General features: G+C 40.0%; 2 protein-coding genes across 4 annotated transcripts in view; one reads left to right on the forward strand and one right to left on the reverse strand.

Moving 5' to 3' along the window:
• Nucleotides 1–15,051, forward strand: part of Glt8d2 (glycosyltransferase 8 domain containing 2) — a 45,439-nt gene extending 30,388 nt beyond the window's left edge. Inside the window, exons 5-10 of the mRNA XM_005322344.4 lie at nucleotides 1,289–1,406; nucleotides 2,739–2,823; nucleotides 3,625–3,737; nucleotides 6,017–6,183; nucleotides 6,610–6,722; nucleotides 8,250–15,051. Of these exons, the coding sequence (XP_005322401.1) occupies nucleotides 1,289–1,406; nucleotides 2,739–2,823; nucleotides 3,625–3,737; nucleotides 6,017–6,183; nucleotides 6,610–6,722; nucleotides 8,250–8,419 (766 nt within the window). The 3' untranslated portion in view covers nucleotides 8,420–15,051. The remainder of the gene's footprint in view (nucleotides 1–1,288; nucleotides 1,407–2,738; nucleotides 2,824–3,624; nucleotides 3,738–6,016; nucleotides 6,184–6,609; nucleotides 6,723–8,249) is intronic.
• Tdg (thymine DNA glycosylase) overlaps nucleotides 8,982–16,250 on the reverse strand; it is a 29,296-nt gene continuing 22,027 nt past the window's right edge. For 2 of the 3 annotated variants that reach the window (XM_013357316.4, XM_013357315.4), the window contains exons 5-10: nucleotides 14,916–15,051; nucleotides 14,644–14,726; nucleotides 14,470–14,564; nucleotides 11,841–12,012; nucleotides 11,304–11,429; nucleotides 8,982–10,871 (exon numbers count right to left, since the gene is read on the reverse strand). In XM_013357316.4, coding sequence (XP_013212770.2) covers nucleotides 10,726–10,871; nucleotides 11,304–11,429; nucleotides 11,841–12,012; nucleotides 14,470–14,564; nucleotides 14,644–14,726; nucleotides 14,916–15,051 — 758 coding nt within the window. In that variant the 3' untranslated portion in view covers nucleotides 8,982–10,725. The remainder of the gene's footprint in view (nucleotides 10,872–11,303; nucleotides 11,430–11,840; nucleotides 12,013–14,469; nucleotides 14,565–14,643; nucleotides 14,727–14,915; nucleotides 15,052–16,250) is intronic. The other variant, XM_005322345.4, reaches the window with a different exon arrangement.

Consider the following 16,250-nt stretch of genomic DNA (forward strand, 5'->3'; position numbering starts at 1 on the left):
GTGCTGAGGATCGAATCCGGGCCGCACGCATGCCAGGCGAGTTCGCTACCACTTGAGCCACATCCCCAGCCCCATGCCTGGCTCTTGTCAATTTTAAACCAAGAACAAATGCTGTCCTATGTGACTTTCATTCCGAAAAGTTTTCTATGGAGATTATTTCTAAAAAGAACCTCACCATGAATTGAATAAAAGACAGAAATTCTATAAGATTGAGAAAATGCAAGGGGATAGAGTGAGGAGAGGAGGGGGACAAGAAGGGGGGCAGATGGAGAAGACTGAGAGTCATTGATAAAGGTAAATTCATATCATCCTTGGAGTCAAACCGTAGGATAAAAATGATGGGCCAGGTGCAGCGATGCACATTTGTATTACCAGTGGCTCTGGAGGCTGAAGCAGGAGGATCTCAAGTTCAAAACCAGCCTCAGCAATTTAAAGAGGACCTGAGCAACTCAGTGAGACCCTGTCTTTAAATAAAATACAAAAAAGGACTGGGGTTGTAGCTCACTAGTTAAGCACCCCTAGATTCAACCCCTGGTGCCAAATAAACCCCACAAAAACCTGAGGCAAGCCAGATGCAGTAGTGCATGCCTGTGATCCCAGGGATTCCAGAGATTGAGGTAGGAGGATCACAAGTTTGAGACTAGTCTCAGCAATTTTGTGAGACCCTGTCATGAAATAAAATGGGCTGTAGCTCAGTGGCAAAGTGCCCTTGGTTCAATCCCTGGTATTGCAAAACAAAAACAAAACCCAAAAATTACTTGATCACCCTGGACATGGTGGTGTACACCTGTGCACCTGTGGCCCAAGCTGCTCAGGAGACTGAGGCAGGAGCATCACTTGAGTCCAGGGGTTCAAGACAAGCCTGGGCAACACAGCAAGACCCTGGGTCGTTGGCTTCAGTCAAAGCTGAAGGTTCAGATTGTCCTACTTCATACCATCTTGGAACAGTTAACACTTTGGGTAAAGATAGTTCTGGCAACTGCAGATGACACTTCATGAGGAAGAATGAATATTTCTATTCTTTCAGGTTCCTGAAAATTTGCCTCAGGGGAGATATTGGTTATTACTATTTTGCTTCATTTCCTTTGCAGAAAGTTATGTAATTGAAAAAAAAAAAAAAGAAAGGAAAGAAAAGATGTGAAGCCAGACCAGATGGGGAAAAAAATCCAAAGGCTTTCTAAACTAAACTTCATTCAGTTTATACACAGTTTAAACTTTCTTAGGAGGCAATAGGCATATTGAGGAAAGATTTGAAATGTGTGCTAGAGGGTTTTTGTTGTTTCTTTAGAAAATGGATCGAAAATTCTAAACTGAGAGAAATAAACTTTAAAATTGTGGAATTCAACCCTGTGGTCCTCAAGGGGAAGATCAGACCAGACTCATCGAGGCCTGAGTTGCTCCAGCCTGTGAGTAGGAGTCGCGCATACTGGGGACAGTCCTGGGTGAGACCTTTGTTCAATCCAGAGCTGTAGTCACTGAGATGCACACGGGATAGTTTCAGGGCCTCCCTGTGTTAGAGCTCCACTAAATGCTGCCTATTTATAGTTCATAAATCACCTGCTCCAGGAAGGATTTAAGACTTACTACATAAACATAATGAAGCTAATGAAGAGAAATGAGGCATTAAAACAATGTCAGCTGCATTTTTGTGTGTGAGTATGTCTGTGGGGTAAGAGCTGCAGGTGGGGGGAGGCGGGGAGCAATAAGGCCAGGAAAATTCTCCCCAGCCATCGGCTGTATAGGAACTGTGCTTCTGCATTACATTTAGATCCGGGTATCCCACAGTTAAGGATCAGCTAAGATCATATTTTCAGGAGACACCAGCATTTTCCATAGTGCTGGAAATTAATAAAGTTAATAAATAATAATAATAAATTTTCGTTCAAGAGTGCTTATAAAAGGCTCTCTCCTGCATGAAGTGGGGGGTTTTGATGGCAGTTGTACAGACACTGCCACCACCTTCTACATGTGATTGTTACTTAAGTTCATCCCTGCAAATTTACTAAGTTCTGCTACTAGGTTCTGGGTCCACAGTAGGATCTGTCCCCAGTTCCACATCGTTACTGTTGGAGTGTGAGCTGAGTTGGGATGATTACTGGTGCTGTCACTAGTGAAGCTTTTAAACTCCCACCAACCCAGCCTTCTTTAACATTTTTTTCCTGGACCAAAGTCTAAAAGGTTGGGCTGGGGCTGTAGCTCAGAGTTAGAGCGCTTGCCTAGCATGCGTGAGGCACTGGGTTGGATCCTTAGCACCACATAAAAATCAAAAATAAAATAAAGGCATTCTGTCCATCTACAACTATAAAAATAAAAAATATTAAAAAATAGACTAAAGGGTTGAGCTTGCTGATGGAATGATACCTGTGCATGTGTGTCTGTAAGGCCAATTTAGTTGAGAGTTATCAACATGACTGAATGTAGAAGAAGGCAGGCAATTTGTGTCCTGGAAGATTGACTAGGGATCCTTAGTGACTTCCATTACAGCAGTTCAGAGAAAGTGGCAACGGCCTTGGCAACAGGGGTTTGGATCTAGGAGAGTCTGGTCTGCTGGCTCTGGCTTCAACCCTGGAGCCCAAATCAGAGAGTGGGACGACCCAGTGAGGCGTCCTAGTTGCCTGTTTCTTTTTCTGCTCCAGATGTAGAGCTAACCAAGGCCACGGTCGAAGCCAACTCTCCAGTGCCCCAGAAGACACGAGCCGCGAGCCTCTTCCTCACTATTGTTTCTCTTGTTTCAACAGCTGAACTTTGTGCGATTTTATCTCCCTCTGCTCATCCACCAACACGAGAAGGTCATCTACTTAGACGATGATGTGATTGTACAAGGTGTGCTCACTGGCTGCCCAGAACACTTGAGAGGAGCCGCCGATAAGTAGAACGACTCTCTTCCTTCTCCATGTAGCTAGTTACCCTCTTGATTTGGCATGTGCATTAAAGTTGTGAGGACAGCAGTGTTGACATCTTGCCATTCTGATTATTAAGTCTGTGGTAAATACCTTGTTGGCCTTTCCTGTCTCTGCTTCCCTAAAATGCACAGAAAAAAAGTCTCACTGATGACGTTCTTAGGAAGTAACTAAGTGGGGGTTGAATGTTGTGCTCTGTCCCTTAAACATACAAACAGGATAAGATAAATATATAATAAGAGTTATGTAGATCTATATCTCTTATCCTGTTTGTGTGTGTGTATACACACACACACACACACACACTTTTTTTGGGGGGAGGGTAACTGGTGATTGAATCCAGGGGTATTTATTCCCCGCCTTTTTATTTTGAGATGGGGTCTTCCAAAGTTAAGGGCCTTGCTAAGTTCTTGAGGTTGGCTTTGAACTTGTGATCCTCCTGCCTCAACCTTCCCAAACATTGGGATTACAAGCGTATGCCCTCAGTCAGGTAGGATAAGCATTGGGGTGGTAACTGTATACAGAAAGAGACTTGACCAATGCCAATCCAAACTTATCAAGTAGCTTTCTAAATAAGCATTATTCTTATTAAGCAAATAGTGAAGACACTTGGAATCTGGGATCCTGCACTGTTCCCCATGGCATATTCAGGAACTGTTTAGTTCTCTTTGCAGCCCTTAGACACGTGCTATAATGCTTTACTTGCTGGCATTTCCACATCCAGGTGACATCCAAGAATTGTATGATACCACCTTGGCCCTGGGCCACGCGGCAGCTTTCTCAGATGACTGCGATCTGCCCTCTGCTCAGGACATCGACAGACTTGTGGGGCTGCAGGTGAGCACCCTGTCTTGGAAGTCCTGCCTTTCCCCTTCTGCTCTGGCCCTCTCTCCTCCCCTCTGACTGGAACCTTCATGAAAGACCTGACAGCCAGTTAGGACTCCAGGAGGCAAGTTCTGTCCCAGGGATCCAAGTTCCAGGTCCACCTTCACCAACTCCAAACGAGTTACTTGAACTCGGCCAAGTCCCGCTTTCCTACATGCCACTGATCAACTATTTTGTTGTGTTTTTGTGAGTTGTGATGAAATAATGTGATGTCCACTGTCCAGCATGCAGTACGTGCACAGCAAGGACAGCTGTGGAGATGCTCATCACCACGCTCTGTGAGAGGCGGCGTCTCTGGTGAAGGAGCCTTGCTTGCTGCAACTTTGGTTCTGTTTTGGGAGTTTGCCTTTTGCTTCCTTCCTTCCAGTAGAGGAGACTATTGACTTTGTTGAGGGTAATGGCTTCCTTACGGGTTGAAATCAAGAAGTCTGAACCTGTAGATAATGCTAAAGCAACAACAGGGTTTTGAAATGCGAGGTGTTGTGGAGAGTTGAATGCTGTTTTTCAAAAAGAATTCTAGCAAATAATTTTGTGTGTGACCTTTAAGCCCCAGCTTTGTCAGAATCTTGATTCTGTCACTTGGCAGCTTCTGACTGGGGCACCGCACATGGCTCATTGCTCCTCCCATTGGTTAAGGAGAGGAAACAGTAGTACTTCCTGTGTAGAGCTGTTGTGAGGAAAAAATGAGTGAATAATGTAAAATCATTCTGTGCGGTTGGGGTAATGTGAACAAAGTTCTCAGAGCAGTGCCTGCCTGTAGAAGTGCTCAGGTATCTCCACATCTCCTGTGAAAGAGCACCTTGGGCTAGATTATGGGAGTCCCTGGGTAAAAGAATGGTTGCTGTCTCCTACTCCATTCACTCAGCAACTTATTGGGTGCTTGTGAACTGTCTTGACACTGTTTTAGGTCTTGGTGACACAATAAACAAACTAGCCTGCCTTTGTGTAGCTTTCACTCACGTGGGAGGAGACCGACAAGTGAAATGTTTCACAAAGGATCAGGGTAGAGGTGGGGTGGTTTTAAATTGTGTGATCAGGGGCTGGGGATGTGGCTCAAGCAGTAGCGCACTCGACTGGCATGCGTGCAGCCCGGGTTCAATCCTCAGCACCACATACAAAGATGTTGTGTCCGCCAATAACTAAAAAATAAATATTAAAATTCTCTCTCTCTTCCCTCTCTCTTTAAAAAAAAAAGAAATGGCATTAGGACTGGGTCATAGCTCAGTTAGTAGAGTGCTTGCCTCATGGGCACAAGGCCATGGTTTCAATCTCCAGCACCACAAATAATAAAGAAAGAAATGACATCAGCATAAAAAATAAATAAATAAATAAATAAATAAATAGTGTGATCAGGTAAGGCTCCACTGAGATGGTGTCGTTTGAACTTACATCTGACTTGAGAGAGGTATCTATGTGGTTATTTGGGGGGAAAAACCTTCCAGGAACAGCGGCACATGCAAATGTCCTGAGGCAAAGGTGTATCTGCTCTATTAAAGGTGGTCAGTGTGACAGAAGGCTCAAGAGGGAAAGTCACAAGTTGGAGAGGTAACCAAGGCCAGATGGTGTAGGATGTAGCAGGCCACATGAGAAACTGATTCTGTGTGTGTGGGAAGGTACTGGGGATCAAACTCGGGGCCTCACACATGCTAGGCAAGTGCTCTATCTCTGAGCTACACACACCCCCAGCTCTGACTGTTCCTCTGAGACAGGAAGCCACTGCAGAGGCTTTGAGATGAGTGAGAAGGCTTAACAGGGTGAAAGTAGGGATACTGATTAGGAGGAACTTAGAGAAATCCAGTGAAGAATAATCATGGCCAGGAATGGGAAGGTAGCAACATGAGAAGGGGGCAGCTTCTGGATATATTTTGATGGGACCAATAGTTTGCTGATAGATTTGGATGAGAAGATAATCAGGAGTCAGGGGTGATCTAAGTAGAAGTATGTGCTCCAGTGACTGGAAGGATAAAGATGCCACTGAGAGGCAGGTTTGGGGGTATTCAGGGACACACTGGATGGGGCTTGTCTATGGAGTCTGGAGGGAACGGTATAGGTGCTGGGACTGTGGCTTGGGGCAATCAGCAATCAGAGGTTAGAAAATGAAGGGAAACCAGCCAGGGAAAGTCAGACGTGGTCAGTAACACTGGAGGACACCAGGAGACAGCGTATAATGGCTTTGCTTTCTAGAAACAAGATTACTTGGTCAAAAGCATGCGTGTTCTGTTCCTCTGTAGAATACATACATGGGCTACCTGGACTACCGGAAGAAGACCATCAAGGACCTTGGCATCAGCCCTAGCACCTGCTCTTTCAATCCTGGCGTGATCGTTGCCAACATGACAGAGTGGAAGCACCAGCGAATCACCAAACAGCTGGAGAAGTGGATGCAAAAAAATGTGGAGTATGTGCCACTCTGCCCACCACCCTTCCTATGCCCGTGGAGAATGAGTCAAGTTAATTTTCTATGCATGCTCAGGGGTTAGAAGTATTTCATGGGCATCGTAAGGCAGATTTCTTACAGAGGCACTGTTGACAAAGAAAAGGGCAGAGATAAAACTCTTTCCTCAAATGATATAAATTAGAAGAATCCAATCCTGTGGAGAAAGGAGTCCCTCATACATTTTCCTAATAAGTTTAGGAACATGACTTGAATCTCATCCACTGACAAATCTTATTTTGGTTTCTCCTCCTTACAGGACTTGTTTTTAGGATTATTTTATAAAGCTAACATTGCTTTCTAAGGTTGACTTTTATAATTTACAACTTTTTATTATTAAGTTTTAAAACAGAGAAGGAGCCAAATGTTCCCTTGTATCCCATTTTTTAGGGAAAACCTCTACAGCAGCTCCCTGGGAGGAGGAGTGGCTACCTCACCAATGTTGATTGTGTTTCACGGGAAATACTCCACAATCAACCCTTTGTGGCACATAAGACATCTGGGTGAGTATTTTAGAAAAACATTGTAAAACCAGGTGCAGTCGTCCACACCTGTAATCCCAGCTTCTTTGGAGGCTAAGGATCACCAGCCTCAGCAACTTAGCAAGACCCTGTCTCAAAATAAAAAGACCCTGTAGCTCAGAGTGCTCACTGAGCTTGCAGCAGGCCCTGGTTCAATCCCCAGTGCCACAAAAAAAAAAAAAAAAAAAAAAAAGACTGTGGTGACTGTGGAAGCTGAGTGCCAGTCTCCTCTCAAGGATTCCATGCAGACTGCATATATGTCATTATTAGAATCCTCCCTGACTTTCCTGAGCATATGCAGATACATGAGAGCAATGCAGGGGAGTTAAGGGAACCAGCGACCCATCTGATGTCATTTATAATAATGCTGGGTTCACAGGTCAAACATGCATATTTCCATGTGCAGAAAAATGTCCTCAAATAGATCTATCAGCTATGCAGAGCTTCAATACATAAAGTTGTGATTTGTGAACAGAGACTATGAATTACATTTTGCAGAAGATGCAACTTATTCATAAGTAGGCAGAGACTTAATCTTCTCAAGGAAAAGAAGTCTCTTTTCTTGGTAAGATTCTGGAATCAGGCAGGGTTGGCAAAGTCAATCTACACAGTGATCATCTGAAAAAGGATCTGGTTTTTGGGGGCTGTGGGTGCAGAAGGCAATGATAACAGTATGGATAATAATAAGTTTGGATCTAAACCAAGTCTTAAGACTTGTAAAATTAATAAAACTTGTGGGAGGTCCTAGATTCAATGCCTGGCACCACAAAAATATGTAAATAATTTATATAACATATTTAGCTGGAAGCACTTTATCACCTAAACTGCATGCCCCTCAGCCCTTCAGTCATGGTGCAGAGAAGATGCTTTACTTAGTAGATACTTCACCTGTATGTGCCTCTTCCTGGATGAGCAGCTCCTGTGTGTGGACTCCAGAAGCTGGTCATTATTCCAGCTGTGCTACAATACACTGAAATAACTAGCTCGTCTCCTGCAGCTGCCATCACACCTAAGTTTACAAATAATATAAGCCAGGCTTTATTGTTAACATCATAAACCAGAATCACTGGCTACTCTCTCTACTCAATGGATTTTCATTTTATTAAAAAACAAATTGAATTTCTTTCATGGGAAAGAAATTTTAACATCACAGAGAAATTTTTATTTTGTTTTGTTACTAGAGATTGAACCTGGGATGCTTTACCACTGAGCTACATCTCTAGCCCTTTTTATTTTTTATTTTGAGAAGGCCTCAAACTTGCACTCTTCCTGCCCCAGCCTCCCAACTTGTTGGGATTACAGGTGTGCACCACTGCATCCAGCCCCACATAGGATATTTTAAAACATTATATTCGAATGATCTTAATATGCTTCAAGAGGAAGTATTCAAAAAATATTCTGAGCAATGGCAATATTAAGTTATCTTCATTGCATAATATCATGAACTTGTAATCAATTTTTAATATTATTCTCTAACAAGCCTATCATTTTCCTCTAAAAACAATAAAGGCTGGAATCCAGATGCCAGATATTCAGAGCATTTTCTGCAGGAAGCTAAATTACTCCATTGGAATGGAAGACATAAACCCTGGGACTTCCCCAGTGTTCACAATGACTTATGGGAAAGCTGGTTTGTTCCTGACCCTGCAGGGATATTTAAACTCAATCATAATAGCTGATGTAACCTAATATTCAAAATACTCCCCGTGTAACAATGTGGATATCCCTGGTAGCCTACTATAACTCTGTTGTTCTTTATGAACATATGTTTGATATGTAGAATCCACAACATAAGAAACAAAAACTACTGTGTGAAAATTGTATCTTAGACTACAGTGGCACTGACTGTCTTCTCTAAGTGGGAATTATAGAAGGCCAAATTATGCTGGAAAGAAACCCATGTAAGTACCAGCAATTTGCTTAACACTAAATGATAATTATATCAACAAATTAAAATAATTTCTAAATGTATTTTTCACATGCAGGTATTTTTTTAATAGAGTGCTAATCTTATCTTTTATAAAACAATTACATTTAAAATGGCTGTTAAATAAAATATTCACAGATTTTTATGATGTTCCTCACATATATTATTCTATGTGTTAATTATAATAGAAGATAAACTGATCTCAGGTTTAAAGGGGGGAAAGAATACCATTAAATCTTGCTTCAGAAAAGGCTTGTAACAAGAATAACCATTCTTAGTATTATTTATTGTAAAAACCATCACTTTCAAATGAATTTAAAAATCTTTCAATCTTATTTAATGAAAATGTCTCATACTGTCAGGTACAGGATATATCAACATTTACTACTCATCAGTCAAGTTTAATGAAAAACATGATTGTTTACTTGGAAAATCCTCAAACCCATTCTCTACTAGTCTGTCATAATTTAAAGGGTATTTTCTCCACTCAAATAAGGAACTCTATTGTAAAGCTACAATAGTTATGACCTGGTTACATGCTATAGACAGCCCCATGAAAAAATAATTCAGTTGCTCCTAATCCCTGATGCAAGGCACTTCAAAGCACCCGCACAAAATGTCCATGTAAACAGCAGTACAGTACATCATTTAAATAACATGAATGACTTCCACACAGCTTGACCTAGACTTAAGAAAAAATAAAATACATCATTGCCACAGCTAAAAAGCATGTTAAGACTCACAACAAGAATCTGTTTCTCTTATTATAAATAGAAGAACAGGCTATATAACATCCTGGGGGTAACAAAAAACCCTCAAAGATATTTAAAATATTGCAAAAACAGCATGCTCCCTGGGTACGTATAAAATCTGAATATTCAAGAGTGATTAGGAGTGAATACCCAGCCTTAACACTCACCAGACCCAAGAGTCTGGACTACTTGTAGCACCATGAAAAATGCATTGGAAAATCACAAAGGGACTTAATTCAAACCATTCTTTCAGGAGGTTCACTTAGTCCTGGTAATAAACAATGATGCACAGATTTTTTTTTTAATTATTGGCTTATTAGAGTTACCTAGCAAGAAAAATTTTATATGTTATTTATTTTAGTACATCTCATGTACACAAAGCACCAGTTTAAACAGGGTTATCCAATACCTCTAGCATCCTGTTGCTCAGCCTGAAACTTCATTTCTTATAACATTTCTGTTATACCCTTAAAACCAAGGAGGATAAAATTAGAAAGGTCATAAATACTGACAGAAAAATTTAGTTCCTGCCCTATCAAATTTCTGCCTCTCAAGTAAAATGTAGATGAATGACAAAATATAAAAGGCCTACTGCATTCTCTGGAACCTCCCAGCTCAGCAGAACAGGTCTGCCCACCAGGAGATAAACACAGGAGTTGTGGGGGCCAAAGGCAGGGCTCAATGCCTGTCAGGTCAGGCCAGGTCAGCCCTGCTACTGTGTGGTCATGCTGTTCTCCCACAAAGCAACTTTCCCACACACTCACCATTGGCGAGGGAACGAGGTCTGAGTGTGCACACAACTTGGGGAGCCCCAAGTCCAGCCTTTGTTACACCAAACTCCAGCAAATAAGGCTCCCCTGAGCACTAGCTTCCTGTGTGAAAAGCAATGCAGCTGCCTCTGTACCAGTGGTAACTCATTATTAGGATGCCCTTCTTAGGCATCAAGGGAGAATGGCATGCTAAGGTCTTGCACAGTTAAGAATCAAATACACATATTTGACAGTTGTATTTTAAAATTGCAGATCAAAAGCAACTTCTAGAAGAAAACTGATTTCTTCATAAATGAAATAAAGTATATAAAAAGCTGGAATGATGGTTAATTCACATACAAAAACTCATACAAAACCCCTACTTTTTTCCAAACTACTTAGGTTCATACAGTTGATTCTACCACACAACTGTTCTGTACTATAATTACACACTAAAGTAAAGTACTGAGAAAATACCTCAGCTAGCAAACCAAGGCTTGACTTCTTGACAACTGCATTAAACTGCAGCACGTAGGCAGAGCCCAGAATCACCACTCTTAAGCAGGGTTCCCTTCCCCCTGCTCCAGCGTTCCACAGTGATTATTAAAGGAAGGAATCTGGTCTGTAAACGTCTGGGTCATCCACTGCCCATTTGGAATGTCACTGAAAGCTGATTCTCCTCTTAACTCCGCACTGTCAGCTGCTAGAAGAAGGAGAGAATGTTAGTTTATTTCATATATAAGTTTTAAGTGAACAAGTGAAAAAACCTTAATAGTATAATGTAGATTTATTATTAAAACATTAATCAAGCTTCCTGAATATAATTTTAAGTTTCTTGTTTTACTGCAAAGTACAGGGCTAATAAATCCTCATTTCCCCCCTCATTTGTTAAAGAAGGAAAATGTAACTAGGTTGGCTTAGAGTTCATAACTTAAGAAAATGAGCTATAAAAATGTTTGCGTAGTTAAATATCAGATAATAATAAACTTGAATTATTGGTCACTATTTAATAAAATTTTATAGCCCCATTCCTAATCTTCAATAATTTACTCTCCACTCTATTAACTCCATCTATCCTGGATCCTGATAAAACCAAGTCTTTGAAAGGAGCACATAGTGGGTGGGGGGGACATACTTAGCCTGTCCTCAGAGAAGCTGCATGGCTCACTGTTGCCCAGATGCTCAGCGTAAGCACCTCCATACGCTGCTTCATAGCCTGGGTCATATTTTTCTTCCTTAACTGCCATCTTCTTTGCATCCTCTGTGAGGAAGGTAAAACAGGATTTAGAACTGCTTCAGTACAATTCTGAAAACACTTTTATTCTGAAATCATGAACAATTCTTTTTCTTGAGTGTTCACGTAAGCTGAGATATATCATTTGCTATAATCTTTACACTCTTTATAGCATATACTAAATGAACTTGTTAAGAACTGCAAAAACCTATAACACTTAATTTTGGGTACAGTGTTCCTTAGACCCTCAGTGTCTGGGAGTATTCAGAGTAGATGGAAAACCTTGGTAAAAGGAGATTTTAAGAGAGACTAGTGTCCATTATCAGGGCACTCTCACTGTGATAAACTATCTGTTTCGTCTGCTTTTAAATCCACAATACACCTTCTGTAATGTGCATACACATGAAATGAATGAAAGGAGTGAAAACAGTACTATACCTTGGGCAAGCTGTAGGTCAAACGTGTACTGCACCTCCTGAACGTCTGTGTTCCGTTCAATGCCTTTCAACTGGTCTCTTAAGTCCTTCAGCTTAATATAGTAATGGACTTTGTCCTGGGCTCGAGGAAACTGAGCACACCTTGCACTGGACGATGGCATAACATAGCAGAGCTAGAATCATAGAATTTTAGGTTTCAGAAATCCTACAATTCTGTTGAATCTACTCATACTGAGATTTAAAAATTTATCTTTATTGGGTTATAATAACTTGATTCTGGGGCTGGGGATGTGGCTCAAGCGGTAGCGCGCTCGCCTGGCATGCGTGCGGCCCGGGTTCGATCCTCAGCACCACATACAAACAAAGATGTTGTGTCCGCCAAATACTAAAAAATAAATGTTAAAATTCTCTCTCTCTCTCTCTCTCTCCCCCCCCTCTAGAAAAAAAAAAATAACTTGATTCTTAGCTACACAAAAATACATGTAAGATCAATAATAGTTGACAATAGACAAAATATAATGAGGCTCCCCCTCCATGCTCACCTATCAACTAACAATCTTTTACTTTTATTAGCAAACATATGGTTCACAATTCTAAAGGGACAAAAAGGCACAGCAGTACATGAAGTCTTCCTTCCCAAATCAAGTTGCTATCTACCTAATTCCCTCTGATAAAGGCAATCAGTATTGCCAGTTCCACAGGTGTCCACAAATCTACAATCAAAGGTGTCTACATACTTGTCTCCCTCATCCTTTTTAATAAACATACAAATGATAACACACTCTTGCCTCCCCTCCTGCACCTTGCTCTTCTCACTCAACGGCAGATCGCAGATTCCATATGTGATAACACATATGGAATATCCCTTTGTTTCTCATAGCCACCAGTAGTACTTTCATAACTGATTTAACCAGGGCCCAACTGTGGACGCGTGGCTCTTTCTACTCTTTTACTATTATGGTGGAAAACCTTGTACTAATTTAATTTGAAATATGTATAGGAATGTACCTGTTGGATAAATTTCTAGAAGTGGAATGGCTAGAGAAAGACATTTGTATTTATCATTTTTGTTGGTGGTGACAAGCCATCCTTTAAAGAGCATAATTCTTTCCCTTTCTCATATGTACATATATAGAGAGAAGGGCTGATGAATTATGAATATTTGTTGCACTTTTTTTTTTTTTTTGTACCAGGGATTGAGCTCAGGGGGACTTGACCACTGAGCCCCATTCCCAGTCCTATTTTGTATTTTATTTAGAGACAAGGTCTCACTGAGTTGCTTAGAGCCTTGCTTTTGATGAGGCTGGCTTTGAACTTGTGATCTTAGCCTTCCAAGCTGCTGGGATTACAGGCATGCGCCACCACACCCAGCTTGTTGCATGTTTTAAATTGGCCTCCATATCATGTACTACATAAAAAAAAAAAAAAAAAAAAAAGAGAGAGAATCACTACCAACATCAATAACTTAGTATTTAATAATAAGGAATTAATTTTAAAAGCTAAATGATCTCACAGCTTAATAAAAGAGCTAAAACTACTAATGAATATACAAATCAAGTTGCACTTCTGTGATTACATATATCCAAGACATGTACCTGAGGCTCATCTGGCATTTAACGAACACTATGTGGTACCATACATGTGCATACCACAGTGTACTTGCTTTTACAAGTAGATAAATGGGGGCCTCCATTTAAATAAAAACCAATGCTACAAACCTAACTCATCAATCATACTTAAAAAATTGAAAACAGAAGAAATTTAAAAAGAAGTTCAAATATGTAGGTGGCAGAAACTTTATTCAAAGTTCTCCACCAAAACCTGGCAGTACACCAGCTTCTCCACTATTTAAAATATTATATATACAATGTGTAGGTCTATGTCTTGGGTTGTTTTTTGAAAATTGTAAAAAAAACTACATTTAAGAAACAAATTTGGAACCAAAGGTCTGGAACAGCATGAGCTGGGCATGATGGCACATGCCTGTAATCCCAGTGGCTCAGGAGACTGAGGTAGAAGGATCGAGAGTTCAAAGCCAGCCTCAGCCACAGTGAGGCACTAAGCAACTCAGTGACATGCTGTTTCTAAATAAAATACAAAATAGGGCTGGGGATGTGGCTCAGTGGTCAAGTGCCCTGAGTTCAATCCCTGGTACCTCCACAAAGTGTTAAATTGCCTAGATGTTGTCTGGACTATACTATTTTTAAAAGTTTCTAAAATGAAGCTGGGATAAGATATATAAATGGAGTAATTACTTTCACTAATCAGGATGGTGTTTTATTTACACGTTTATTTCAAATCCAGTATAAGAGCTAAACCATTTGAATTTGATAAATAAATGCCATTAAATATGTTCTGAATGTAGTATGTAAGCCAATACCTCTCACTATTTTAGCCAAATAACAATCATTGAGATGTTTAGCTGATGAATGTTTCTCTTTCTAATGTAACTCCAAGGTAATGGAATTACTTTGTAACTATTAAATTGATATGTAGTTATTACTCAACAAAATACAGGGTGGCTTTTTCTTATAACATAAATTACAATGCAAAAGACAAATAAAAAGGGAAACTAGTTAGAAAAAAATTCACCTTTAGCTGATCTACAAATGCAAATTTTAAGGACTTACAGTTTCTGTATCTGGGATCTTATGGGGTTGAAGCCCAAATTCCAAGTTCTTAACCTTTACTCCAAAAACTTCTTTACTAAAAATTTCATAAATACCTAAAATAAAATACAAACATATTTACATTGTCCACAATGTTAGCACAGAAAAAAGATAAAATTTAAAAGTAAATCTTACATTTTCCATTAAACACCGCTATTCGTGGCTGATATTTCTGTAATTTCTGTACTAGAATACGTCCTCCTTCACGAAATTCTTTACTAAAATTGAATTAAAAAGTAGTAAAAGACATAAATATAACAATATTTAAAAGATGCCAACTTTAGTCAGCTTTCAACAAAAGATCACATCACATACTTGTTGGACTCAGCTTGAACTAGATCCATATGATGTCCCTGGATTATGTGAGGTCAAGGTTCCCACCCATAAAATAAATGTTATGTAATTACCTGGAAAGATCCTTGCTGCCTGGCGTCGTCCGTTCTACCATGTTGGTAAATCCAATACCATACTTCCCTGGTAAAGTGTGATCATCCATGTGATTGAGCTGCACCTCACTCAGCCCTGACATAAACAGACACTTCCCTGTGAAAAGAGGCTTTGCTTTATTTCTGTGAGCTAAAAGCTTTTGTCCAAAGAATTGATGTACTAGTTTACATTCTAGAAATCAAGAAAGAAAGAAAGATTTAGGATATTTTTAAAAGCATTGAGAAATTACTACAAGTTGGACACTATCCTAATTCCTTTACATGAGTTCAGTCTTCCTAATTCTTATAAGATGCCATTATCTCCTTCTCACAGGGGCTGAGGTAAGTAAATGCCAGTCCAAGAGTACATAGCTACATAACATAGGAAACTTTCTTTTTTCTATTTTCTTTTCCAATAACTGTTGATATCACTACCTGCCTCTGCAATAACTCATGGATAAGACATTCACAAAGAGACTAAAAGCACTCAAATACCTTGACAGTGGAGAGAGTCAAACTTTCTTAGAAAGACTTTTTGGGGGGGCAGTACTAGGAATTGAACCCAGAACTTTGCACATTCTAGGCAACTGCTCTCTCACTGAACTACATCTCCAGCCCCAGAATTTTTTTTAATGGAAATAATGTTTATCATTTCCATGAAGACATTATTATCATTTGCCATAATGTTTTTAATATTACTCAAATAATCAACTGGTATTTTCTGAGCACCCACTGTATTTATTATTCTAAAAAGGAGATTATTTACATATAAAGCCAATTTAGAGCAATACAGGAGTTAATTTGGTTTTAGGGCTGGGGATACAGCTCAGCTGATAGAGTACTGCTTGCCTCGTATGCAAAAAGCCCTGGGTTCAGTCCCTGGCATGTCACACACATACACAAAACAAACAAACAAAAAACCTTGGTTTTAAAGCTCTGTAAGTATGAGTGTCTTTATGACTATTTTGTAATACATGCAAAGTATCTGGAGAATGTCTCCAAGCGTAGCATTTCATAACAACTTGATTTCCAACAATCAATGGATTTTCTCTCTCCAAGGAAATAACATCAACAAAAATCTGGGAAAGTCCATGTTTTGTCTGCCACAAAGATGGCCTATTGTTACTGTAGATAATACTTAAAAAAAAAAAATTACCTTATAAAGAATAGGAAAAGGAGCTGGGGTTGTCGCTCAGTGTGGAGCACTTGCCTAGCATGGGCGAGGCACTGGGTTCGATCCTCAGCACCACATAAAAATAAATAAGTAAAATAAAGGTATTACAACTAAAAATACAGAATAGGAAGGGCCAGGTGCCC

Source organism: Ictidomys tridecemlineatus, chromosome 6 (assembly GCF_052094955.1).
Source record: "Ictidomys tridecemlineatus isolate mIctTri1 chromosome 6, mIctTri1.hap1, whole genome shotgun sequence".
NCBI classification, from domain to species: domain Eukaryota; kingdom Metazoa; phylum Chordata; class Mammalia; order Rodentia; family Sciuridae; genus Ictidomys; species Ictidomys tridecemlineatus.